This window comes from Oncorhynchus masou, chromosome 10 (genome assembly GCF_036934945.1).
Source record: "Oncorhynchus masou masou isolate Uvic2021 chromosome 10, UVic_Omas_1.1, whole genome shotgun sequence".
Lineage (NCBI taxonomy): Eukaryota > Metazoa > Chordata > Actinopteri > Salmoniformes > Salmonidae > Oncorhynchus > Oncorhynchus masou.
Genome location: NC_088221.1, coordinates 53,946,790 through 53,974,681, shown reverse-complemented (window position 1 = coordinate 53,974,681; position 27,892 = coordinate 53,946,790). Strand labels below are relative to the sequence as shown.

At 48.0% G+C, this 27,892-nt stretch overlaps 1 protein-coding gene across 1 annotated transcript in view; it reads right to left on the bottom strand.

The window, feature by feature from the left end:
* The window catches only part of ankzf1 (ankyrin repeat and zinc finger peptidyl tRNA hydrolase 1), a 33,610-nt gene extending 8,184 nt beyond the window's left edge, over window positions 1-25,426 (bottom strand). The window contains exons 1-11 of the mRNA XM_064977009.1: window positions 25,312-25,426; window positions 18,960-19,098; window positions 17,069-17,196; window positions 14,801-14,903; window positions 12,819-13,024; window positions 8,326-8,435; window positions 7,318-7,471; window positions 4,887-5,109; window positions 1,867-2,106; window positions 1,555-1,677; window positions 22-1,273 (exon numbers count right to left, since the gene is read on the bottom strand). Of these exons, the coding sequence (XP_064833081.1) occupies window positions 22-1,273; window positions 1,555-1,677; window positions 1,867-2,106; window positions 4,887-5,109; window positions 7,318-7,471; window positions 8,326-8,435; window positions 12,819-13,024; window positions 14,801-14,903; window positions 17,069-17,196; window positions 18,960-19,089 (2,669 nt within the window). The 5' untranslated portion in view covers window positions 19,090-19,098; window positions 25,312-25,426. The remainder of the gene's footprint in view (window positions 1-21; window positions 1,274-1,554; window positions 1,678-1,866; window positions 2,107-4,886; window positions 5,110-7,317; window positions 7,472-8,325; window positions 8,436-12,818; window positions 13,025-14,800; window positions 14,904-17,068; window positions 17,197-18,959; window positions 19,099-25,311) is intronic.
* Between the last annotated feature and the right edge of the window lie 2,466 nt (window positions 25,427-27,892).

The following is a 27,892-nucleotide window of genomic DNA, read 5'->3' as shown; positions in this document are numbered from 1 at the left end:
CGACATATGTTTGGTTCATACTTGCATGCCGGGTCGCTGCCTGCATCCATCAGCAGCTGGACCACTCCTTTCTGTCCTGCTGCGGAGGCCACATGAAGCAGAGTGAAGCCTGAGGAGTCTATGGGCTGGTTGAGTTGGACTAGTGGACTCTGGGCTGCAGGGTCTATGGGCTGGTTGAGTTGGACTAGTGGACTCTGGGCTGCAGGGTCTATGGGCTGGTTGAGTTGGACTAGTGGACTCTGGGCTGCAGGGTCTATGGGCTGGTTGAGTAGGACTAGTGGACTCTGGGCTGCAGGGTCTATGGGCTGGTTGAGTAGGACTAGTGGACTCTGGGCTGCAGGGTCTATGGGCTGGTTGAGTTGGACTAGTGGACTCTGGGCTGCAGGGTCTATGGGCTGGTTGAGTTGGACTAGTGGACTCTGGGCTGCAGGGGCCTGGGAAGAGCAGCTCTCCTCCACCTCTCCCTGATTCTTCTCTCCCTCTTGCTTTACACCCTGGTCCTCCCTCTGTCCATCCTGGTCCTCCCTCTGTCCATCCTGGTCTCCCTGGTCCTCCCTCTGTCCATCCTGGTCTCCCTGTCCATCCTGGTCCTCTCTCTGTCCATCCTGGTCCTCTCTCTGTCCATCCTGGTCCTCTCTCTGTCCATCCTGGTCCTCTCTCTGTCCATCCTGGTCCTCTCTCTGTCCATCCTGGTCCTCTCTCTGTCCATCCTGGTCCTCTCTCTGTCCATCCTGGTCCTCCCTCTGTCCATCCTGGTCCTCCCTCTGTCCATCCTGGTCCTCCCTCTGTCCATCCTGGTCCTCCCTCTGTCCATCCTGGTCCTCCCTCTGTCCATCCTGGTCCTCCCTCTGTCCATCCTGGTCCTCTCTCTGTCCATCCTGGTCCTCTCTCTGTCCATCCTGGTCCTCCCTCTGTCCATCCTGGTCCTCCCTCTGTCCATCCTGGTCCTCTCTCTGTCCATCCTGGTCCTCCCTCTGTCCATCCTGGTCCTCCCTCTGTCCATCCTGGTCCTCCCTCTGTCCATCCTGGTCCTCTCTCTGTCCATCCTGGTCCTCCCTCTGTCCATCCTGGTCCTCCCTCTGTCCATCCTGGTCCTCCCTCTGTCCATCCTGGTCCTCCCTCTGTCCATCCTGGTCCTCCCTCTGTCCATCCTGGTCCCCCTCCTCTCCCCTCCTCACTGGTAACAGTCTGATGAGGGTGTCCAGGTCTCCAGTCTTACAGGCGGTGTAGAGAGCATCCCTCAGGCCATAGTCCCAGGACTCATCAGGCTCCTCTGAGGAGAGATGCAGAGAAGATGCTGTTGTATACAACAAACACAGACAGGCAGACAAAAAGGGCAGACCGGCCTACAGACCTACAGGCAGGCAGGCCGGCCTACAGGCAGGCAGGCCGGCCTACAGGCAGGCAGGCAGACCGGCCTACAGGCAGGCAGGCCTGGCAAACCGGCCTACAGGCAGGCAGGTAGACCAGCCTACAGGCAGGCAGACAGACCGACCGGCAGGCAGGCAGACCTACAGGCAGGCAGACCGGCATGCAGTTAGGTTATGACCTCACCCTCTTCATGTTGTATCGTCTTCTTCCCCTTGGGTTTCCTCCTCCCCTGGTTTTTCTCTCCTCCTCTCTCCTGGTTACTCTCTTCAGGAGCAGCAGACCCCACAGCTTCCCTGTTACTGAGACCTGAACACACAAAAAATGCTTTTGTAGCTTTTGAAAGATTATCAAGTGATAGAATTTCTACAACAGGACCTTGTATGAATTAAACTGAGATATACTAAACATCACCCTATTCCCTATAGGCCCTGGTCAGAAGTAGGGCACAATACAGCACACAGGGCGTAACTAACTCTACAGACCCGTCTCCCTCACCTCTGTCCTCTGTCCTGCGTCTCCTCTTCTTCCTCCTGGCAGGGTAGATCTCATGCTCCCGGAGGTCCAGAGTTCCCAGAGTCACCTCCACCGTCTCCAGCTCCTCTCCTGTACTCTCCTCCTCCTCCACTAGGGGCGCTGTTGTCTCCTGGGAAGGTTCTGGCAGAGCCACAGGTGTACGAGCCTTCTTCCACACTTTGTTGGAGGGACTCAGGATGTCGGAGATGTCAGTGTCTTTACCTGCGGTTTGGGATAGATTAGTAAATTAACATTTTGCCAGCCTCTCTCAGAATTGAAGCTCAGGAATGTCCATCAGTACATTCGGACAGTATTCAGACCCATTCACTCTCCCCACATTTCCTTACAGCCTTATTCTAATGGATGAAAGAGTTGTTTTCCTCATTGTAACCTTACAGCCTTATTCTAATGGATTAAGTAGTTTTTTTCCTCAATCTACACACAAAACCCTATGACGATAAAGCAAAAACGGGTTTTTAGAAATGTTGCAAATGTAATTAAAAATAAAAACTGAAATATCACATTTACAGGGATTTCATTTTTTTAATTTTACCTTTATTTTACTAGGAAAGTCAGTTAAGAACAAATTCTTATTTTCAATGACGGCCTAGGAACAGTGGGTTAACTGCCTGTTCAGGGGCAGAACGACAGATTTGTACCTTGTCAGCTCGGAGATTTGAACTTGCAACCTTTCAGTTACTAGTCCAACGCTCTAACCACTAGGCTACCCTGCCGCTGCCGCGATAAAATTCAGACCCTTTACGCAGGACTTTGTTGAAGCACCTTTGGCAGTGATTCCAGCCTCGAGTCTTCTTGGGTAAGATGCTAAGATCACTACAAGCTTGGCACACCTATATTTGGGGAGTTTCTCCCATTCTTCTCTGCAGATCCTCTCAAGCTGTCAGGTTGGATGGGGAGCGTTGCTGCACAGCTATTTTCAGGTCTCTACAGAGATGTTCAATCGAGTTCAAGTCAGGGCTCTGGCTGGGCCACTCAAGGACATTCAGAGACTTGTCCTGAAGCCACTCCTGCGTTGTCTTGGCTGTGTGCTTAGGGACGTTGTTCTGTTGGAAGGTGACTCTACGCCCCAATCTGAGGTCCTGAGCGCTCTGGTGCAGGTTTTCATCAAGGATCTCTAAGGACTTTGCTCCGTTCATCTTTGGCTCAATCCAGACTAGTCTCCCAGTCCCTGCCGCTGAAAGGGCATCCCCACAGCATGATGCTGCCACCACCAGGCTTCACTGTAGGGATGGTGCCAGGTTTCCTCCAAACGTGACGCTTGGTCTCGTCTGAAAGAGGTTTCAGTTGCCTTTTGGCAAACTTCAAGCGGGCTGTCATGTGCCTTTAACTGAGAAGCAGCTTCCGTCTGGCCAGTCTACCATAAAAACCTCATTGGTGGCGTGCTGAAGAGATGGGAGAACCTTCCAGAAGGACAACCATCCCCACAGAGGAACTGTGGAGCTCTTTATGGGGTATTGGGTGTAGATTGAGGAACAAAAATATGTTTTAGCGTAAGGTTGTAATGTAACAAAATGTGGAAAAAAGGGGTCTGAATACTTCCAGAAAACAACGTACATGTAGGACAGATTAAGCCTTGACTGAAAACTGATTTTCAACGGAGAACCTAGATTTGAATACTTAGTGTTTGTAGGAAACAGTCCCGTAGACTCGTACCATATATATTTAGAGTGGAGAGGACATCGTGTACTCTCTTTATCTCTCTGAAGGTGGCTCTGACTCGTACCATATATATTTAGAGTGGAGAGGACATCGTGTACTCTCTTTATCTCTCTGAAGGTGGCTCTGACTCGTACCATATATATTTAGAGTGGAGAGGTACAGGTGGCTCTGACTCGTACCATATATATTTAGAGTGGAGAGGACATACTCTCTTTATCTCTCTGAAGGTGGGTACCATATATATTTAGAGAGGACATCGTGTACTCTCTTTATCTCTCTGAAGGTGGCTCTGACTCGTACCATATATATTTAGAGTGGAGAGGACATCGTGTACTCTCTTTATCTCTCTGAAGGTGGCTCTGACTCGTACCATATATATTTAGAGTGGAGAGGACATCTGAAGGTGGCTCTGACTCTATATATTTAGAGTTTATCTTTATCTCTGAAGGTGGCTCTGACTCGTACCATATATATTTAGAGTGGAGAGGACATTGTGTACTCTCTTTATCTCTCTGAAGGTGGCTCTGACTCGTACCATATATATTTAGAGTGGAGAGGACATCGTGTACTCTCTTTATCTCTCTGAAGGTGGCTCTGACTCGTACCATATATATTTAGAGTGGAGAGGACATCGTGTACTCTCTTTATCTCTCTGAAGGTGGCTCATGTACTCTCTTTATCTCTCTGAATACCATATATATTTAGAGTGGAGAGGTACTCTCTTTACATCGTGTACTATATATTTCTTTATCTCTCTGAAGGTGGCTCTGACTCGTACCATATATATTTAGAGTGGAGAGACTCGTACATGGAGAGGACAGTGTACTCTCTTTATCTCTCTGAAGGTGGCTCTGACTCGTACCATATATATTTAGAGTGGAGAGCACATAGTGTAGGTGGCTCTGACTCATATATATTTTATCTCTCTGAAGGTGGCTCTGACTCGTACCATATATATTTAGAGTGGAGAGGACCATCGTGTACTCTCTTTATCTCTCTGAAGGTGGCTCTGACTCGTACCATATATATTTAGAGTGGAGAGGACATCGTGTACTCTCTTTATCTCTCTGAAGGTGGCTCTGACTCGTACCATATATATTTAGAGTGGAGAGGACATTGTGTACTCTCTTTATCTCTCTGAAGGTGGCTCTGACTCGTACCATATATATTTAGAGTGGAGAGGACATCGTGTACTCTCTTTATCTCTCTGAAGGTGGCTCTGACTCGTACCATATATATTTAGAGTGGAGAGGACATATATTTAGAGTGGAGAGGACATCGTGTACTCTCTTTATCTCTCTGAAGGTGGCTCTGACTCGTACCATATATATTTAGAGTGGAGAGGACATCGTGTACTCTCTTTATCTCTCTGAAGGTGGCTCTGCGCGTGGGGAAGGGCAGGGTTCTGATCCGAGGGTCCTTCTTCACCAGCGGAGCTGCTTTACCCCCCAAGAACAGGGTTTTATTATGGCTGGGCGCACGCAGGAAGATGGCGCTGGCGTCAGTCAGGTGGTCAGACCAGCTCTCCAGTAAGTCCTGGATCTCCTGCAAGCAGAGGAACTACTGATTAGATCCATTACAACCAGCAACAATGAAGCTGCAAGCAGCCATTAAACACACCACTTTTTGGAGCTGAAAGACGATGGCGAGAGCTTACCCACGATGTTGCACAATGATTTAAGTTAACAAGTCATCGCTTTAAAATCAAAAATATTTGGGCTTGAAAGTGGCAAATCCGAACTGCCTACTTCATGCAAATCATTGTGAATGCGTTTCCTAAGTTACGTACTAATTATTTTTCAGCCGGTGTTTCAGGGCAGGGTTTTGTTTGGCTGTTTCCAACATACTTGGCCTGGTATCGTATGGTGACAACTAGAAGTAGAACCACCCCTTAAGACTATAAAAAGGATTTTAAAACAGTCAGATAAACATCTTTAATACAGACTACCTCAATAATTGACAAATGATCCAATGGACAAGTTTGCACCTCCTGTTTAGCTCCGTGGCCCAGGTGGACAAGACTGTTTGGTCTTCTCGGTCATGAAGAGGAATACATGTGCAGGGGTTTCTTATTAACAAACATGTTTCACTAACGATACCAGGCCAAGTATCACCATGCCAACGATACGATACCAGGCCAAGTATCACCATGCCAACGATACGAAACCAGGCCAAGTATCACCATGCCATCACCATATACGAAACCAGGCCAGGCCAAGTATCACAATATCAACGATCACGAAACCAGGCCAAGTATTACCAACGATACCAGGCCAAGTATCACCGATGCCAATCACCATACGATCGAAACCAGGCCAAGTATCACCATGCCAACTATAGGCCAAGTATCACCTTCAACATTTAACATAACAAGTATCACCATACCAGGCCAAGTATCACCATGCCAACGATACCAGGCCAAGTATCACCATGCCAACGATACGATACCAGGCCAAGTATCATCATACCAACATTTTACTAATGATACCAGGCCAAGTATCAGGCCATGTATCACCAACTATTTTACATTTAACGATACCAGGCCAAGATATCACCATACCAACATTTTATCATCATACCAACATTTTACTAATGATACCAGGCCAAGTATCACCATGCCAACATTTTACTAACGATACCAGGCCAAGTATCACCATACCAACATTTTACTAACGATACCAGGCCAAGTATCACCATACCAACGATACGATACCAGGCCAAGTATCACCATGCCAACGATACCAGGCCAAGTATCACCATGCCAACGATACCAGGCCAAGTATCACCATGCCAACGATACCAGGCCAAGTATCACCATGCCAACGATACGATACCAGGCCAAGTATCACCATACCAACGATACGATACCAGGCCAAGTATCACCATACCAACGATACGATACCAGGCCAAGTATCACCATACCAACATTTAACTAACGATACCAGGCCAAGTATCACCATAGCAACATTTTACTAACGATACCAGGCCAAGTATCACCATGCCAACATTTTACTAACGATACCAGGCCAAGTATTTCACGTGCTGTATTTGGCACGTGACAAAAATGTATTTGATTTGAAAATGAAATGGACCTGTGCATACAAGAGACGAGTTGCTGTTGCTTAAATCTAATTCATAAACAAAGCTGACTTGATAAACATTTTATAACACCAGGTTCTTTAGATCGGCTTTCTGAACGGTTGGTATCATAACGTTTTTGTACTGCGATATATATATATTTTTGTAAACTTTTATTTAGCTAAGTAAGTCAGTTAAGAACAAATTCTTATTTACAATGATGGCCTAGGAACAGTGGGTTAACTGCCCGTTCAGGGGCAAAACGACAGATTTTCATCTTGTCAGCTTGGGGATTCGATCTAGCAACCTTTCGGTTACTCGTCCAATGCTCTAACCACTAGGCTACCCTGCCGAACCAGATATTACCATGGAAACCTTCGTCATTGTTCGGAGGTAGAACCTAAACGTCCTCTGTTGGACAATACGTGGAAATAGTGGCTGCAACTTCCTCTGGTCCTTTAAAGGGGAGCAATGTGCCACCATCAGGTCAGATTATCATCACACAAAGGGTGTGGCCTGTGAAATAGCGCCACTGTGTGGTCAAACAGAACATTACGTTCATTCATGTGTGTGCAAGAGAAGATCATACTTTAACTTATCGTAGTTCTGGCTAATCAGAGGAAAACTGTTTTCACAGTTAGCCCAGACACATCAAAATAAGAGTAGTTGTGTTGCCTTGACGAGCGCAGATTCGTTGTATCGCCTCAGGGCAGCTCCGGCTGATTTAGGAGCATGACTGCTGTTCTTAGCATCTCTCAGACCCTGGGCTGTCCCCCGCTTGGCTCTCACAGTGTACCGATGGAACGTCTTGTGCTGCAACACCTCTCTCCTGGAACAGCAGAGATGGGGGAGATGAATCATCTTTTAGTGCTGAGAGGAAGACCTACAGTGCCTTCAGAAAGACCCCTTGACCTTTTTCCACATTTTGTTACAACCTTTTTCTGAATTTGATTAAATGTTTTTTTCCCCCCTGACCAATCTACACACAATATGCTGCAGAAATGTTTTGGTATCCTTCCCCAGATCTGTGCCTCGACACAATCCTGTCTCTGAGCTCTACAGACAGTTCCTTCGACCTCATGGCTTGGTTTTTGCTCTGACATGCACTGTCAACTGTGGGACCTTATATAGACAGGTGTGTGTCTTTCCAAATCATGTCCAATCAAATGAATTTACCACAGGTGGACTGCAGTCAAGTTGGAGAAACATCTCAAGGATGATCAATGGAAACATGATGCACCTGAGCTCATTTTCGAGTCCCATTGATCATCCTTGAGATGTTTCTCCAACTTGACTGGAGTCCACCTGGTGGTAAATTCATTTGGGGGTCTGAATACTTATGTAAATGTGATAAATGTTTGTTTTTTTATACATTTGCAATGTCGTGCCGTACCTACCCAGGGCACTACCCCTCCCCCACAAAAGGACACTACCCCCCCACCTACAAAAGGACACTACTTTAGGCGGCAGGGTAGCCTAGTGGTTAGAGCGTTGGACTAGTAACCGGAAGGTTGTGAGTTCAAACCCCCGAGTTGACAAGGTACAAATCTGTCGTTCTGCCCCTGAACAGGCAGTTAACCCACTGTTCCTAGGCCGTCATTGAAAATAAGAATGTGTTCTTAACTGACTTGCCTGGTTAAATAAAGATAAAATGAAATAAAATGGAAAAAAAAAATCACTGACCCTTGAAACACAGCTCCAGCGAAGTGTCCACCACCTGCCATCAGAATGACCCACAGAGTCTTGTTACTGAGACGTTGTAGAGAGGCCACCAGGTCTTCCTCTATGGCACACTGAAATGCATATAGGCTTGTTAACGAGACTGTAAAGATTTATCTGACACCATGTCAAATAAAATCAGATTGGTTGCATACACATATTTAGCAGATGTTATAGTGAAATGCTTGTGTTCCAAGCTCCATCAGTGTAGTAGTACCAAACAAAGAAATAACACAAATATACGTAATACTGCAACGTTGTTTAGGAGCTACAAGCAGAGCTGTCATGTCTAGCACGGAACCCAAACCGCCATCGTGCATTTATTTACGCGACACGCAGGTTAAAATATCAAAACAAACTCTGAACAAATTACATTCATTTAGGGACAGGTCAAAAAGCATTAAACATTTATGGCAATTTAGCTAGTTAGCTTGCACTTGCTAGCTAATTTGTCCTTTTTAGCTAGCTTGCTGTTGCTAGCTAATTTGTCCTATTTAGCTAGCTTGCTGTTGCTAGCTAATTTGTCCTATTTAGCTAGCTTGCTTGCTGTTGCTTTAGCTAGCTTGCTGTTGCTAGCTAATTTAGCTAGCTTGCTGTTGCTAGCTAATTTGTCCTATTTAGCTAGCTTGCTGTTGCAAGCTAATTTGTCCTGGGATATAAACAATGAGTTGTTATTTTACCTGAAATGCACAAGGTCCTCTACTCCGGCAATTAATCCACACATAAAACGGTCAACCGAATTCTTTATAGTCATCTCTCCTCCTTCCAGGCTTTTTCATCTTTGTACTAACATGGTGATTGGCATCTAAACGTTCATAGTATTACTACGACGACCGGCAACATAGTTCGTATTTCAATCCCACGTGGGTATAACCAATGAGGAGATGGGAGAGGCAGGACTTGCAGCGTGATCCGCGTCAGACTGAAATACAGAATTAACCAGCCTGTTCAACCTCTCTTTCATATCGTCTGAGATCCCCCAGGATTGGAAAGCTGCCGCAGTCATCCCCCTCTTCAAAGGGGGAGACACCCTGGACCCAAACTGTTACAGACCGATATCCATCCTGCCCTGCCTATCTAAGGTCTTCGAAAGCCAAGTCAACAAACAGGTCACTGACCATCTCGAATCCCACCGCTGTGCAATCTGGTTTCCGAGCCGGTCACGGGTGCACCTCAGCCTCGCTCAAGGTACTAAACGATATCATAACGGCCATCGATAAAAGACAGTACTGTGCAGCCGTCTTCATCGACCTGGCCAAGGCTTTCGACTGTCAATCACCATATTCTTATCGACAGACTCAGTAGCCTCGGTTTTTCTGATGACTGCCTTGTCCGGTCCTCTGGCAGTCTCTATGGGGGTGACACGGTTCAATTCTCGGGCAGACTCTTTTCTCTGTATATATCAATGATGTTGCTCTTGCTGCGGGCGATTCCCTGATCCACCTCTACGCAGACAACACCATTCTGTATACTTCCGGCCCGTTCTTGGACACTGTGCTATCTAACCTCCATACGAGCTTCAATGCCATACAACACTCCTTCCGTGGCCTCCAACTGCTCTTAAACGCTAGTAAAACCAAATGCATGCTTTTCAACCGTTCGCTGTCTGCACCCGCACGCCCGACTAGCATCACCACCCTGGATGGTTCCGACCTTGAATATGTGGACATCTATAAGTACCTAGGTGTCTGGCTAGACTGTAAACTCTCCTTCGACTCATAGCAAACATCTCCAATCTAAAATCAAATCAAGAGTCGGCTTTCTATTCCGCAACAAAGCCTCCTTCACTCACGCCGCCAAACTTACCCTAGTAAAACTGACTATCCTACCGATCCTCGATTTCGGCGATGTCATCTACAAAATAGCTTCCAACACTCTACTTAGCAAACTGGATGCAGTTTATCACAGTGCCATCCATTTTGTTACTAAAGCACCTTATACCACCCACCACTGCGACCTGTATGTTCTAGTCGGCTGGCCCTCGCTACATATTCGTCGCCAGACCCACTGGTTCCAGGTCATCTACAAGTCCATGCTAGGTAAAGCTCCGCCTTATCTCAGTTCACTGGTCACGATGGCAACACCCACCCGTAGCACGCGCTCCAGCAGGTGTATCTCACTGATCATCCCTAAAGCAAACACCTCATTTGGCCGCCTTTCGTTCCAGTTCTCTGCTGCCTGTGACTGGAACGAATTGCAAAAATCTCTGAAGTTGGAGACTTTTATCTCCCTCACCAACTTCAAACATCTGCTATCTGAGCAGCTAACCGATCGCTGCAGCTGTACATAGTCTTATCGGTAAATAGCCCACACCAATTTACCTACCTCATCCCCATACTGTTTATATTTATTTACTTTTCTGCTCTTTTGCACACCAATATCTCTACCTGTACGTGACCATCTGATCATTTATCACTCCAGTGCTAATCTGCAAAATTGTAATTATTCGCCTACCTCCTCATGCCTTTTGCACACATTGTATATAGACTCCCCCTTTTTTTTCTACTGTGTTATTGACTTGTTAATTGTTTACTCCATGTGTAACTCTGCGTTGTCTGTTCACACTGCTATGCTTTATCTTGGCCAGGTCGCAGTTGTAAATGAGAACTTGTTCTCAACTAGCCTACCCGTTTAAATAAAGGTGTTCTCAACTAGCCTACCCGGTTAAATAAAGGTGTTCTCAACTAGCCTACCCGGTTAAATAAAGGTGTTCTCAACTAGCCTACCCGGTTAAATAAAGGTGTTCTCAACTAGCCTACCCGGTTAAATAAAGGTGTTCTCAACTAGCCTACCTGGTTAAATAAAGGTGAAAAAATAAAAAATAAATGTGTTGTCCAAAAAGTTCCTTTTGACTCATCATCCATAACAAGTCTTGATGATCATCCAGGTGCTTTTTGGCAAACTGGAGTAAACTTTTTGGAAGACATGGGTCCCATTATGTCTGGAGAAAAGCAAACACTGCATTCCACAGTAAACTGAAGAGCAGCTAGGTCATGCAGCAACACAATGACCCCAAACCCACAATCAAGTCTACATAAAAATGGTTAAAAAGCAACAAATGTGAAGTTTTGGAATAGCCTTGTCAAAGTCCAGATCTAATCCCAACTAAGATGTTCTGGCAGGACTTGAAACGAGCAGTTCATCCTTGAAAACCCACAAATGTTGTTGAGTTAAAGCAGTTCTGCATGGAAGAGTGGGCCAGACTTCCTCCACAGCGACGTGAGTGACTGATCAACCAACCACTTCCTGTAGAGTTGTTGGTTGGACTGCCGCTCCAGTAAATTCCTCCACACACGTGAGTGACTGAACACCAACTACAGGAAGTGGTTGGTTGGAGTCGTTGCAGCTAAAGGTGGACTGATCACCAACTACAGGAAGTGGTGGGTTGGAGTCATTGCAGCTAAAGGTGGACTGATCACCAACTACAGGAAGTGGTTGGTTGGAGTCGTTGCAGCTGAAGGTGGACTGATCACCAACTACAGGAAGTGGTGGGTTGGAGTCGTTGCAGCTGAATGTGGACTGATCACCAACTACAGGAAGTGGTGGGTTGGAGTCGTTGCCGCTGAAAGTGGACTGATCACCAACTACAGGAAGTGGTGGGTTGGAGTCATTGCCGCTGAAAGTGGACTGATCACCAACTACAGGAAGTGGTTGGTTGGAGTTGTTGCCGCTAAAGGTGGACTGATCACCAACTACAGGAAGTGGTGGGTTGGAGTCGTTGCCGCTAAAGGTGGACTGATCACCAACTACAGGAAGTGGTGGGTTGGAGTTAATTGCGATAGCTTTTCACACAGGGTGGTCTGCATTACTTTCAGGGCCAACTACACACAGGGGAAGTGGTAACTTTTCACACAGGGCATTGGGTGTTGCATAACTTTGAAGGAGGCACAACAGGGCATTGGGTGTTAATGAGTGAAAGGGCATTGGGTGTTGCATTTTACACACAGGGCATTGGGTGTTGCATTACTTTTCACACAGGGGCATTGGGTGTTGCATAACTTTACACACAGGGGCATTGGGTGTTGCATAACTTTACACACAGGGGCATTGGGTGTTGCATTACTTTTCACACAGGGGCATTGGGTGTTGCATAACTTTACACACAGGGCATTGGGTGTTGCATAACTTTACACACAGGGCATTGGGTGTTGCATAACTTTACACACAGGGGCATTGGGTGTTGCATAACTTTTCACACAGGGGCATTGGGTGTTACATAACTAAGTATGTAATTGTTGTGTTATTTGTCCACTGAGGTTCACTTGATCTATTATTAGGTTTTGGATGAAGGTTTGATAATTCAGTATCAAAAATATGTAAAAGTAGATCAAATGACAAATACTTTTTCGCAGCACTGTAACTCAATCATATAACATACAACCCATTCTTCATTCATTTCTCAAGGGAGGCTGATTATTCTGTGTTAAAAAGAGTCCACTTGTCCGTCCGAGTCTCACCTTGCTCTGCAGAACACAGCGGTAGACAGCCAGGTACTGCCCCTGAGAGTTCTGGAACACGACCCGGTTGGAGAGGCGACCGAAGGATTCCGCTTCTAGAACACCGTCGTCCTTCTGTAGAGGAGCAGCCTCGGTGTTCTCCACAACCCAGTCGCTGTCTGGTTCCTCGTCCTCCGAGTCAGAACCTGAGATGCTGGACATGTCTCCTGTGGACAGAACAAATTAATTTGTACAAATAGAGTAGAACAAGGGTTGCACCCTATATAGTGCACTGCTTTTGACCAGCACTTATGGTTGAAAGTAGTGCACTATAGAAGAAATAGGGTACCATTAGACACAGCCCTCATCTTTCTTCATTCTATTCCATTGTTGATACTAATTTGATACATGTCTAGCAAAAACTAAGTTAAGATTTTTTTAATTTGAAATTCAATTTAGTTTCAGTAATAATGCATAAGGTGATGGGTCAGGTCACGTTAGGTTTAAAGGTAGACTCAGTGAGATTACATAGACGCACCAAGTCGTAGTGGGTCAATTCCCGTAGCTCGCACCAGTGTTGTAGGGAGTCCGGTCTCCAGACCACATATTGACTGTCACGGTGTTGCCTTGGTGTCACACGTCAGATTCAAGAACAAGTAGAAATGTCTCTGTCTCGGACAGTGAGGACTCGTCATTCCTTCCCCAGACCAGCGGAGTAAAACCTCCATTCAGTAAGTGTATAAACTCACATCGCCTGGCCAAATATATACACTCCTTTCATGAAGCATTAGTACTGTTCGGCCCTACGGTGGCCAACCCATCGGGGGGCCCTACGGCGGCCAACCCATCGGGGGCCCTACGGCGGCCAACCCATCGGGGGCCCTACATCGGGGGCGTTGGCCAACCCATCGGGGGCCCTACGGCGGCCAACCCATCGGGGCCCTACGGGGGGCCAACCCATCGGGGGCCCTACGGCGGCCAACCCATCGGGGGCCCTACGGCGGCCAACCCATCGGGGGGCCCTACGGCGGCCAACCCATCGGGGGCCCTACGGCGGCCAACCCATCGGGGGCCCTACGGCGGCCAACCCATCGGGGGCCCTACGGCGGCCAACCCATCGGGGGCCCCTGGCCAACCCATCGGGGGCGGTGGCCAACCCATCGTGGGGCCCTACGGCGGCCAACCCATCGGGGGCCCTACGGTGGCCAACCCCCATCGGGGGCCCTGGCCAAGCCACGGCGGTGGCCAACCCATCGGGGGCCCTACGGCTACGGTGGCCAACCCATCGGGGGCCCTACGGCGGCCAACCCATCGGGGCCCCGGTGGCCAACCCCGCCGGGGGCCCTGCGGTGGCCGGCGGCCAACCCATCGGGGGCCCCGGTGGCCAACCCATCGGGGCCCGGTACGGCGGGCCAACCTACGGTGGCCAACCCATCGGGGCCCTACGGTGGGGCGGGGGCCCCTACGGGGGGCGGTGGCCAACCTATCGGGGCCCTACGGGGGCGGTGGCCAACCCATCGGGGCCCTACGGTGGCCAACCCATCTGGGGGCCCTACGGTGGCCAACCGGTGGCCAACCCATCGGGGGCCCTACGGTGGCCAACCCATCGGGGGCCCTCGGGGGCCCTACGGCGGCCAACCTACCCATCGGGGCCCTCGGTGGGGCCATCGGGGGCCCTACGGTGGCCAACCTATCGGGGGCCCTACGGTGGCCAACCTATCGGGGGCCTACGGTGGCCAACCTATTAATAGTAATAATAATTATAAAAACAATAGTGAAGACATCAAAACTATGAAATAACACATATGGAATCATGTAGTAACCAAAAAAGTGTTAAACAAATTTTATATTTATATTTTTATATATATTTATATTTTATATTCTTCAAAGTAGCCACTCTTTGCCTTGATGAGGTAGTTACGTCTGGCCGTCTCCCATGACAACCTTAACATAGAGTTGCTGATTTGGTTCTGAGTGCCCAGATTAGATGCGTGGTGACTCACCTCCACCGGTCTTCCTCTCAAACTCCTCCACTGTGGCTGGTGTTTTACCAGATGGTCTCTGCCTCAGGTTGAAACGGTGCCAGTCTAGCTTGTAGTGCTCCATCTGAAAGTAAAAATTACACTCCACATCTAAATCACTGACTAGTCCCACACTGGCTGACTAGTCCCACACTGGCTGACTAGTCCCACACTGACTGACTAGTCCCACACTGACTGACTAGTCCCACACTGACTAGAACCACATTCTCAATTCTGAGATATTGATGTTATTTCCTAGACTGGCTCAAAAATGATTTGTTTGATAAACCAAAGGATTGCATATTCCGTTTGGATCCAGGCTTCTGAGGCTAGTTTGTGCCACTGAACATTAAATGATACTCCAGAATTTTGTCATGAGGCTTTTTATTTTCTTCCCCAGAGTCAGGTCTCTGTGTCCAGTATGGAGGAAGTTGGAGGTAGTTTCGCAAGCCGATGCTTATTAGCGTTAGCGCAATGACTTGAAGTCTACGGTATTCACTATATAATATACCTCAAGTCATTGCGCTACTTAGCACCTTCCTGTTAACTGGACGCAGAGACATTAAAATGGTATCCAGGAGCCCGTCTGACTCTGGGTCAGTAGATAAAGGAGCCCGTCTGACTCTGGGTCAGTAGGTAAAGGAGCCCGTCTGACTCTGGGTCAGTAGATAAAGGAGCCCGTCTGACTCTGGGTCAGTAGGTAAAGGAGCCCGTCTGACTCTGGGTCAGTAGGTAAAGGAGCCCGACTCTGGGTCTGACTGACTCTGGGTCAGTAGGTAAAGGAGCCCGTCTGACTCTGGGTCAGTAGGTAAAGGAGCCCGTCTGACTCTGGGTCAGTAGGTAAAGGAGCCCGTCTGACTCTGGGTCAGTAGGTAAAGGAGCCCGTCTGACTCTGGGTCAGTAGGTAAAGGAGCCCGTCTGACTCTGGGTCAGTAGGTAAAGGAGCCCGTCTGACTCTGGGTCAGTAGGTAAAGGAGCCCGTCTGACTCTGGGTCAGTAGGTAAAGGAGCCCGTCTGACTCTGGGTCAGTAGGTAAAGGAGCCCGTCTGACTCTGGGTCAGTAGGTAAAGGAGGACTCTGGGCCCGTCTGACTCTGGGTCTGGACTCTGGGTCAGTAGGTAAAGGAGCCCGTCTGACTCTGGGTCAGTAGGTAAAGGAGCCCGTCTGACTCTGGGTCAGTCTGACTCTGGGTCAGTAGGTAAAGGAGCCCGTCTGACTCTGGGTCAGTAGGTAAAGGAGCCCGTCTGACTCTGGGTCAGTAGGTAAAGGAGCCCGTCTGACTCTGGGTCAGTAGGTAAAGGAGCCCGTCTGACTCTGGGTCAGTAGGTAAAGGAGCCCGTCTGACTCTGGGTCAGTAGGTAAAGGAGCTCTTCTGACTCTGGGTCAGTAGGTAAAGGAGCCCGTCTGACTCTGGGTCAGTAGGTAAAGGAGCCCGTCTGACTCTGGGTCAGTAGGTAAAGGAGCCCGTCTGACTCTGGGTCAGTAGGTAAAGGAGCCCGTCTGACTCTGGGTCAGTAGGTAAAGGAGCTTCTGACTCTGGGTCAGTAGGTAAGGAGCCCGTCTGACTCTGGGTCAGTAGGTAAAGGAGCCCGTCTGACTCTGGGTCAGTAGGTAAAGGAGCCCGTCTGACTCTGGGTCAGTAGGTAAAGGAGCCCGTCTGACTCTGGGTCAGTAGGTAAAGGAGCCCGTCTGACTCTGGGTCAGTAGGTAAAGGAGACTCTGGGTCAGTAGGTAAAGGAGCCCGTCTGACTCTGGGTCAGTAGGTAAAGGAGCCCGTCTGACTCTGGGTCAGTAGGTAAAGGAGCCCGTCTGACTCTGGGTCAGTAGGTAAAGGAGCCCGTCTGACTCTGGGTCAGTAGGTAAAGGAGCCCGTCTGACTCTGGGTCAGTAGGTAAAGGAGCCCGTCTGACTCTGGGTCAGTAGGTAAAGGAGCCCGTCTGACTCTGGGTCAGTAGGTAAAGGAGCCCGTCTGACTCTGGGTCAGTGGGTAAAGGAGCCCGTCTGACTCTGGGTCAGTGGGTAAAGGAGCCCGTCTGACTCTGGGTCAGTAGGTAAAGGAGCCCGTCTGACTCTGGGTCAGTAGGTAAAGGAGCCCGTCTGACTCTGGGTCAGTAGGTAAAGGAGCCCGTCTGACTCTGGGTCAGTAGGTAAAGGAGCCCGTCTGACTCTGGGTCAGTAATATTAAAAATGGGTGAATCTCTCTTTTATGGTCTCTGGTCAGTCCATCCCAACCCTCAGTGAGTTATTCACCTGCTCCTCCCGGGTGTCGAAGGGGCACTGGCAGGCCGAGCACACCATCCTGTCAGACACATCTCTACCCAGGCTGCTCTCTGGCGGTTTATCATCCTGGAGATCCTCCTTGGGCCACACAGTCACTCCTGTTAGGATGGCATACAGGACTTGAGTGACATGGGAGATAAACTATACCAAACTAAAAATAGGCAACAATTTCAACGAATTTACCGAGTTAATGTTCATATAACAAAATCAGTTAATTTAAATAAATTCATTAGACCCTAATCTATGGATTTCCTATGACTGGGCAGCCAGACCCAGCCACTGGGGAGCCAGACCCAGCCACCGGGGAGCCAGACCCAGCCACCGGGGAGCCAGACCCACCCACTGGGGAGCCAGACCCAGCCACTGGGGAGCCAGACCCACCCACTGGGGAGCCAGACCCACCCACTGGGGAGCCAGACCCAGCCACCGGGGAGCCAGACCCAGCCACCGGGGAGCCAGACCCAGCCACCGGGGAGCCAGACCCAGCCACCGGGGAGCCAGACCCAGCCACCGGGGAGCCAGACCCAGCCACCGGGGAGCCAGACCCAGCCACCGGGGAGCCAGACCCAGCCACCGGGGAGCCAGACCCAGCCACCGGGCAGCCAGACCCAGCCACCGGGGAGCCAGACCCAGCCACCGGGGAGCCAGACCCACCCACTGGGGAGCCAGACCCACCCACTGGGGAGCCAGACCCACCCACTGGGGAGCCAGACCCACTCACTGGGGAGCCAGACCCAGCCAATCAGAATGAGTTTCTCTCAACAAAAGGGATTTATTACAGACAGAAATAAACTGTTTCATCAGCTCTTCAGGTGGCTGGTTACAGACGACCCCACAGGTGAAGAAGCCGGATGTGGAGGTCCTGGGCTGGCGTGGTTACACCTGGTCTGTGGGGCTGGCGTGGTTACACCTGGTCTGTGGGGCTGGCGTGGTTACACCTGGTCTGTGGGGCTGGCGTGGTTACACCTGGTCTGTGGGGCTGGCGTGGTTACACCTGGTCTGTGGGGCTGGCGTGGTTACACCTGGTCTGTGGGGCTGGCGTGGTGACACCTGGTCTGTGGGGCTGGCGTGGTTACACCTGGTCTGTGGGGCTGGCGTGGTTACACCTGGTCTGTGGGGCTGGCGTGATTACACCTGGTCTGTGGGGCTGGCGTGGTTACACCTGGTCTGTGGGGCTGGCGTGGTTACACCTGGTCTGTGGGGCTGGCGTGGTTACACCTGGTCTGTGGGGCTGGTGTGGTTACACCTGGTCTGTGGGGCTGGCGTGGTTACATGTGGTCTGCGGTTGTGGAGGTCCTGGGCTGGCGTGGTTACACATGGTCTGCGGTTGTCAGGCCGGTTGGATGTACTGTCAAATTCTCAAAAACAACATTGGAGACGGCTTATGGTAGAGAAATTAACATTACATTCTCTGGCAACAGCTCTGGTGGACATTCCTGCAGTCAGCATGCCAATTGCACACTCCCTCAACTTGAGACATCTGTGGTGTTGTGAGAAAAACCGCACATTTTAGAGTGGCTTTTCATTGTCCCCAGCACAAGGTGCATCTGTGTAATGATCATGCTGTTGAATCAGCTTCATGATATGATAAACCTGTCAGGTGGATGGATTATCTTGGCAAAGGAGAAATGCTCACTAACAGGGATATAAACAAATTTGTGCACAAAATTTGAGAGAAATAAGCTTTTTGTGAGTATGGAACATTTCTGAGAACTTTTATTTCAGTTCATGAAACATGGGACCAACACTTTACATGTTGACTTTATATTAATGACTATTTACATGACAAACAACCGGGGCACAAATAACTGCTTTCAGGATGTACTACAGCCATAGACATAGCTTACAGCTAGCTACCCACCATGACTGGGTGATGGATTCTTGGTATGTACAGGAGGCTCATGAACACTGGTAACTTCTCTGACCTCCTGTAGAGCAGAGTCTTGAAGACAGTACTCAAACACGGAGCGGTGTTCTGGACCTGCGGTCATTGTGGACTCCTGAAGAACATCAATATGAGAGAGAGAATCTGTAACTACTACAGTAGCTAGATCAACGTTTGTAACTACTACAGTAGCTAGATCAATGTTTGCAACTACTACAGTAGCTAGATCAACGTTTGTAACTACTACATTAGCTAGATCAATGTTTGCAACTATTACAGTAGCTAGATCAACGTTTGTAACTACTACAGTAGCAGTCAGTAACTAGATAGCAGACGTTTGCAACTACTACAGTAGCTAGATCAACGTTTGTAACTACTACAGTAGCTAGATCAACGTTTGCAACTACTACAGTAGCTAGATCAACGTTTGCAACTACTACAGTAGCTAGATCAATGTTTGCAACTATTACAGTAGCTAGATCAACGTTTGTAACTACTACAGTAGCTAGATCAACGTTTGTAACTACTACAGTAGCTAGATCAACGTTTGTAACTACTACAGTAGCTAGATCAACGTTTGTAACTACTACAGTAGCGAGATCAACGTTTGTAACTACTACAGTAGCTAGATCAACGTTTGCAACTATTACAGTAGCTAGATCAACGTTTGTAACTACTACAGTAGCTAGATCAACGTTTGTAACTACTACAGTAGCTAGATCAACGTTTGTAACTACTACAGTAGCTAGATCAACGTTTGTAACTACTACAGTAGCTAGATCAATGTTTGTAACTACTACAGTAGCTAGATCAATGTTTGTAACTACTACAGTAGCTAGATTAACGTTTATAACTACTACAGTAGCTAGATCATAGCGGACTAAACTAGTAGTGAATGAAGTGTCTGGTGACTCCACCAGAGTGGAGCAGAGACCAGGCGTAGTGGAATCGAGCTCCGAATACAGGGTCAACACGTACATACTGTAAATTATGACACACATACCGTGTACCTATGTTTGTTGTCTGTAGTTGCGTGCCTTTCTTTGTTTGCTGAAATCCATACTTTTGTCAGTAGACGTTAATACATTCTCCCAACAGTTTGCTTATAGCTGTAGCTCTAAGACGGCAACTCGGCGCAAATGCGCCTGTGCCAATTGAATCTCAACAAGGAAACAGTAGTTGTTTCTGATTCATTTTAATTGGAAAAAAAGTATGGATTTCAGCAGAAAAAGTAAGGCACTTAACTACAAAAGACAAACATGGGTACTGAAATATTGACCGATGTAGTCGGCCATGCGTGGGATCATTCCCACACAAAGTGAGATTTATAATTCTGAACGTTTGCTTGAGCGTGTACGTAAAGTTACGCACAGCCATGACCATGCGACGCACAGTGTCTCGTGAAGGGACCTGCTTGTCAAGCACAGAACGGAGAAAATATGAGAGCAGGTTTAATAATTCAAAAAAAATTAATTTGATTGAATTGTATTTCCATTGTGAATTCATCCAACATATCTCTACAGGCTATATATAATTTGTGATAATTATCCATATGACGTAGTCATCTTGCTAAATCAGAGTCTCTAATCTGTTGTAAGATTTGGCATACGCTGCATTTCGCAGTGAGCGTGTTTTTAAGAGGCAGGTGGGACTTTTCTTTTGGAGAAAGTAAAGATTGGCTCATAAGAAATCGTTCCCCATTGCCATCAATGGGTTCCCAAATACGAATGGCGCAATTAACGGCCCCCACATTGCCATAAAAGCACCCTCCTAAAACAAGTTAAACTATTGGAGCAAAAAAGGCTTCCACTCTTAATTAATGTGCTTCACGTCTGGAGGAAACCTGACACCATCCATCCCTACGGTGAAGCATGGTGGTGGCAGCATCATGCTGTGGGGATGTTTTTCAGTGGCAGGGACAGGGAGACTAGTCAGGATCGAGGTAAAGATGAACGGAGCAAAGTACAGAGAGATTCTTAATGAAAACCTGCTCCAGAGCGCTCAGGACCTCAGAATGGGGTGAAGGTTCACCGTCCAACAGGACAACGACCCTAAGCACACAGCCAAGACCACACAGAGGTGGCTTCGGGACAAGTCTCTGAATGTGCTTGAGTGGCCCAGCCAGAGCCCGGACTTGAACCAGATCAAACATCTCAGGAGAGACCTGAAAATAGCTGTGCAGCGATGCTCCCCATCCAACCTGACAAGAGCTTGAGAGGATCTGCAGAGAAGAATGGGAGAAACTCCCCAAATACAGGTGTGCCAAGCTTGTAGCATCATACCCAAGAAGACTCGAGGCTGTAATCGCTGTCAACGGTGCTTCAACAAAGTACTGAGTAAAGGGTCTGAATACTAATGTAAATGTGATATTTCATTTGCAAACGTTTCTTAAAACCTGTTTTTGTTTTCATTATAGGGTATTGTGGGTATTGTGTGTAGAAAAAACAATTTAATCCATTTCAGAATAAGGCTGTTTATTTTACCTTTATTTAACCGACAGATTTGTACCTTGTCAGCTCGGGGGTTTGAACTTGCAACCTTCCGGTTACTAGTCCAACGCTCTAACCGCTAGGCTACCCTGCTGTCATGTAACAATGAGGAAATATTTAAGGGGCCTGAATACTTTCCGAATGCACTGACGCACGACTCGTTCATTCATTCGAGTGGCGCAGCGGTCTAAGGCACTGCATCTCAGTGCTAGAGGCGTCACTATAGACCCTGATTCAGCGGTCTAAGGCACTGCATCTCAGTGCTAGAGGCGTCACTATAGACCCTGGTTCAGCGGTCTAAGGCACTGCATCTCAGTGCTAGAGGCGTCACTGCATCTAGACCCTGGTTCAGCGGCTAAGGCACTGCATCTCTAAGGCACTGCATCTCAGTGCTAGACCCTGGTTCAGCGGTCTAAGGCACTGCATCTCAGTGCTAGAGGCGTCACTAGACCCTGGTTAAGGCACTGCATCTCAGTGAGGGGTCACTATAGAAGGCAACTGCATCTCTCAGTGCTAGACCCTGGTTCAGCGGTCTAAGGCACTGCATCTCACTATAGACCCTGGTTCAGGGGTCTAAGGCACTGCATCTCAGTGCTAGAGGCGTCACTATAGACCCTGGTTCAGCGGTCTAAGGCACTGCATCTCAGTGCTAGAGGCGTCACTATAGACCCTGGTTCAGGGGTCTAAGGCACTGCATCTCAGTGAGGGGTCACTATAGACCCTGGTTCAGCGGTCTAAGGCACTGCATCTCAGTGCTAGAGGTGTCACTATAGACCCTGGTTCAGCGGTCTAAGGCACTGCATCTCAGTGCTAGAGGCGTCACTACAGACCCTGGTTCAGCGGTTCTAAGCACTGCACTGCATCTCAGTGCACTATAGAGAGGTCTAAGGCACTGCATCTCACGTCATAGACCCTGGTTCAGGGGTCTAAGGCACTGCATCTCAGTGCTAGAGGCGTCACTATAGACCCTGGTTCAGCGGTCTAAGGCACTGCATCTCAGTGCTAGAGGCGTCACTATAGACCCTGGTTCAGGGGTCTAAGGCACTGCATCTCAGTGAGGGGTCACTATAGACCCTGGTTCAGCGGTCTAAGGCACTGCATCTCAGTGCTAGAGGTGTCACTCATAGACCCTGGTTCAGCGGTCTAAGGCACTGCATCTCAGTGCTAGAGGTTCAGCGGTCTCACTATAGACCCTGGTTCAGCGGTCTAAGGCACTGCATCTCAGTGAGGGGTCACTATAGACCCTGGTTCAGCGGTCTAAGGCACTGCATCTCAGTGAGGGGTCACTATAGACCCTGGTTCAGCGGTCTAAGGCAGCGCATAGACCCTGGTTCAGCGGTCTAAGGCACTGCATCTCAGGCACTGCATCTCAGTGCTAGAGGCGTCACTATAGACCCTGGTTCAGCGGTCTAAGGCACTGCATCTCAGTGCAGTGCTAGGGGCGTCACTATAGACCCTGGTTCAGCGGTCTAAGGCAGCATCTCAGTGCGTCACTATAGACCCTGGTTCAGCGGTCTAAGGCACTGCATCTCAGTGCTAGAGGCGTCACTATAGACCCTGGTTCAGCGGTCTAAGGCACTGCATCTCAGTGCTAGAGGCGTCACTATAGACCCTGGTTCAGCGGTCTAAGACCCTGGTTCAGACCCTGGTTCAGCGGTCTAAGGCACTGCATCTCAGTGCTAGAGGCGTCACACAGACCCTGGTTCAGCAGTCTAAGGCACTGCATCTCAGTGCTAGAGGCGTCACTGGTTCATAGACCCTGGTTCAGCGGTCTAAGGCACTGCATCTCAGTGAGGGGTCACTATAGACCCTGGTTCAGCGGTCTAAGGCACTGCATCTCAGTGCTAGAGGCGTCACTATAGACCCTGGTTCAGCATCTGGTACAGACCCTGGTTAAGGCACTGCATCTCAGTGCTAGAGGCGTCACTACAGACCCTGGTTCAGCGGTCTAAGGCACTGCATCTCAGTGCTAGAGGCGTCACTATAGACCCTGGTTCAGTGGTCTAAGGCACTGCATCTCTGTCACTATAGACCCTGGTTCCTCACTGCATCTCAGTGCTAGAGGCGTCACTATAGACCCTGGTTCAGTGGTCTAAGGCACTGCACCTCAGTGCTAGAGGCGTCACTATAGACCCTGGTTCAGCGGTCTAAGGCACTGCATCTCAGTGCTAGAGGCGTCACTATAGACACCCTGGTTCGAATCCAGGCTGTATCACAACCGGCCGTGATTGGGAGTCCCGTAGGGCGGCGCACAATTGGCTGGTGTAGACCGTCATTGTAAATAAGAAAATGTTCTAAAACGGACTTGTCTAGTTAAATTAAAAGGTAGAAAAAATGAAATGTTATTTGCCATTGCAACTTGTATTGTCCTAATGATCCTCTCTTTCTAGCTATGTTTTTATATGTACAGGCCAAACCACAACTGAGAGCCAAACAACACATCTTGGTTGTACTCAAATCTGACACGAGCACCTTTTACAGTCTCGGAAAATATTTTTTAGCATAGTTTTTTTGTTGGTGTAGGATATTTCATGGAATGTTCCCCACAGACTTTAAAAAAGGTATGATTTTGACCATATAGATAATTGGGAGAGTTTCGAAAATGCAACTAGCCAAGATTGTACACGAGCACAGAGTTTGAGAACAATTGGCATTTATCAACGGTTATCTCCTACCAGTGTGTACGACGCTCGTAGGATTGTTTGATAAACTTTCTATGCGTATGAACATTATAAATTCCGTTCGTTATGTATTTTAGAGTTGTTTCTATGCAACATGAATAAATTAGGCAATAGTGTGCAACTGCAGCCCGCAATTCAGGGCGTTTCCGCATGTGGGCATTCCCATTGGTTCCTTCATGAACACCTTCACCCCCCTCAAGCTCCCCAGTGGTTCCTGCATCAACAATATTTTTGGTGATGGAAAAAACATTTCACAGCGGTTTAGATGGTATAATGATTCTCCACTAGATTCTTATTTTGACACAAACTGACATTAGGCGCGATGTATTGCTGTTTGTGCCGAATAATGTTTATTTAGTTTTTATTTATTTAACTGTTTTTATTTTTACAGGATAAACCACAACTGAGAGAGCCAAACAACACATCTTGGTTGTACTCAACCAAGTAAGTTAAGAACAAATTCGTATTTAGAATGACGGCCTACACCCGTAGTGTTGTCTCTCTCGTCGTGTGTTTTGTCCTATATTTATATTTTTGCTCCCAGCCCGCGTCCCCGCAGGAGGCCGTCATTGTAAATATGAATTTGTTCTAAACTGACTCGTTAAATAAAAACAGGCTTAGTATTAGGGTTTCAGCAACCAGGAAATGGAGGAGCAATTTCTGCAGTACAACTTTTTTTTTAAATGGACCAATAGAAGTCTGAAGAGGGGTTCCTGCAGATGCAGGAGTGTCCACATTAAAGAGGGGTTCCTGCAGGAGTGCCCACATTAAAGAGGGGTGGAGTGCAGGAGTGCCCACATTAAGGAACACACAGAATTGCACCTTTCTCAAATGATGCCCCTGTTTCTGCTACACTCTGTAGGGGGACTTCCTCCACCATGGAGTGGAGTTTAATCTGTTTTCTAATTCAGAGATTGGCTATAATCTAGCAAACTATGTCATATTTACATTTGATGTTGAAACACCCACTTTATTTAATCTTATCTAACGTTACGTGAATAAACGTACCACGTGTAAAACAGAACTATCTACCCTGTGCTAGCTATGGTGGTTGCTACTAGTTAGTTAGCTCGCTAACATTAGCCATATCAATCAATGGCAACGTGCGACCATAGTAGCTAGCTAATTTCCAGATGTGGTGTTGTTTTAAAAACGTACCGAAATGATGCCACGTCTTGTCGATGTTGAATAAAGACAAATTCTAGTTACCAGTTTGATAGAACTCTACCTACACTATTTGGCTGACAGATTGAGCAACTTCTTCTTCTATGATATAATGGCGGTCCGCAAACAAACGTTAAAAGTGCATGGCGCCACCTACCGTGCTGGAGTGTGTGGTCAATCACGGTTAACAACATAATCCTCCTACCAAACTCAGTACTTCTGAGAAAATAAAGAGCCCTAGTAAATTATAATAGGCCCACCCCCATTCCCAAAATCCCTTCCAACCCTGTCCAACATCAACCGGGTGGCACTGGTTGGCAAGCATGTGAATGGTTTGTGTCTGGTCAATGAAACGGTGAAGTGTAGGGTCTTTTTTTTTTTTTAAACCTTTGTTTAACTATGCAAGTCAGTTAAGAACAAATTCTTATTTTTAATGACAACATAGGAACAGTGGTTTGGCTCTATCAGTTGTGGTTTAACCTGTAAAAATAAAAACAGTTATGTAAATAGAGACCTAAGACAATAACATAGCATGGTAGCAGCACAACACAGGGTACAAACAACAGCACAAAGGGCAAGAAGGTAGAGTCAACAACACATCACACCTAATGTCAGTAACTGCATGTTCGGGGAGAACAACAGATTCGTACCTTGTCAGCTCAGGGATTTGAACTTGCAACCTTCCGGTTATTAGTCCAAAACTCTAACCACTTGGCTACCCTGCCACCCCATTGATGTTGGACAGGGTTGGAAGGGATTTTGGGGATGGGGGAGGGCCTATTATAATTTACTAGGGCTCTTTATTTTAGTGTTGGACACTTAACTGGAAGGTTGCAAGTTCAAATTCCTGAGCTGAAAACATGACAACATCGTGGGTGACTTGTTGATGGCGCGAACGCCCGGGTCGGGGCGAGGGGACGGACGTAAAGTCTATACTGTTACATCAACACACGTTATTGCTCCTTTCTACGGCGTAATCCGGTGCGCCCGCTCCCCTCTGGGCGGAGGAAACATATCATGAGTCCACTAAGAAACCTTCAACTCAACAGTCCCCAACCTGACACGACAATGATTCAAGGATCCATTCCCTCTAGAAATCTCACTCCCACTGGGCCAGAATAATCCCCATCTTCCTCGGGGCGAGGCCCGAACTCAGCGACCCTCACCGCAGGTACTTCAAATCAAATTTTATTTGTCACATACACATGGTTAGCAGATGTTAATGCGAGTGTAGCGAAATGCTTGTGCTTCTAGTTCCGACAATGCAGTAATAACCAACAAGTAATCTAACTAACAATTCCTAAACTACTGTCTTATACACAGTGTAAGGGGATAAAGAATATGTACATAAGGATATATGAATGAGTGATGGTACAGAGCAGCATAGGCAAGATACAGTAGATGGTATCGAGTACAGTATATACATGAGATGAGTATGTAAACAAAGTGGCATAGTTAAAGTGGCTAGTGATACATGTATTACATAAGGATGCAGTCGATGATATAGAGTACAGTATATACGTATGCATATGAGATGAATAATGTAGGGTAAGTAACATTATATAAGGTAGCATTGTTTAAAGTGGCTAGTGATATATTTACATCATTTCCCATCAATTCCCATTATTAAAGTGGCTGGAGTTGAGTCAGTGTCAGTGTGTTGGCAGCAGACACTCAATGTTAGTGGTGGCTGTTTAACAGTCTGATGGCCTTGAGATAGAAGCTGTTTTTCAGTCTCTTGGTCCCAGCTTTGATGCACCTGTACTGACCTTGCCTTCTGGATGATAGCGGGGTGAACAGGCAGTGGCTCGGGTGGTAGATGTCCTTGATGATCTTTATGGCCTTCCTGTAACATCGGGTGGTGTAGGTGTCCTGGAGGGCAGGTAGTTTGCCCCCGATGATGCGTTGTGCAGACCTCACTACCCTCTGGAGAGCCTTACGGTTGAGGGTGGAGCAGTTGCCGTACCAGGCGGTGATACAGCCCGCCAGGATGCTCTCGATTGTGCATCTGTAGAAGTTTGTGAGTGCTTTTGGTGACAAGCCGAATTTATTCAGCCTCCTGAGGTTGAAGAGGCGCTGCTGCGCCTTCTTCACAATGCTGTCTGTGTGAGTGGACCAATTCAGCTTGTCTGTGATGTGTATGCCGAGGTACTTCGTCCTCCCTCTCAGCAGGTTCGGTCTCTGAACTACTAGAGAACGTATCCATCTTTCTTTTAGACTTTGGCCGCCAACCTTCCTCACCATCTTCTCCTTGCGCATTCCCCGACTCCATCTTCTCCTTGCGCATTCCCCGACTCCATCTTCTCCTTGCGCATTCCCCGACTCCATCTTCTCCTTGCGCATTCCCCGACTCCATCTTCTCCTTGCGCATTCCCCGACTCCATCTTCTCCTTGCGCATTCCCCGACTCCATCTTCTCCTTGCGCATTCCCCGACTCCATCTTCTCCTTGCGCATTCCCCGACTCCATCTTCTCCTTGCGCATTCCCCGACTCCATCTTCTCCTTGCGCATTCCCCGACTCCATCTTCTCCTTGCGCATTCCCCGACTCCATCTTCTCCTTGCGCATTCCCCGAC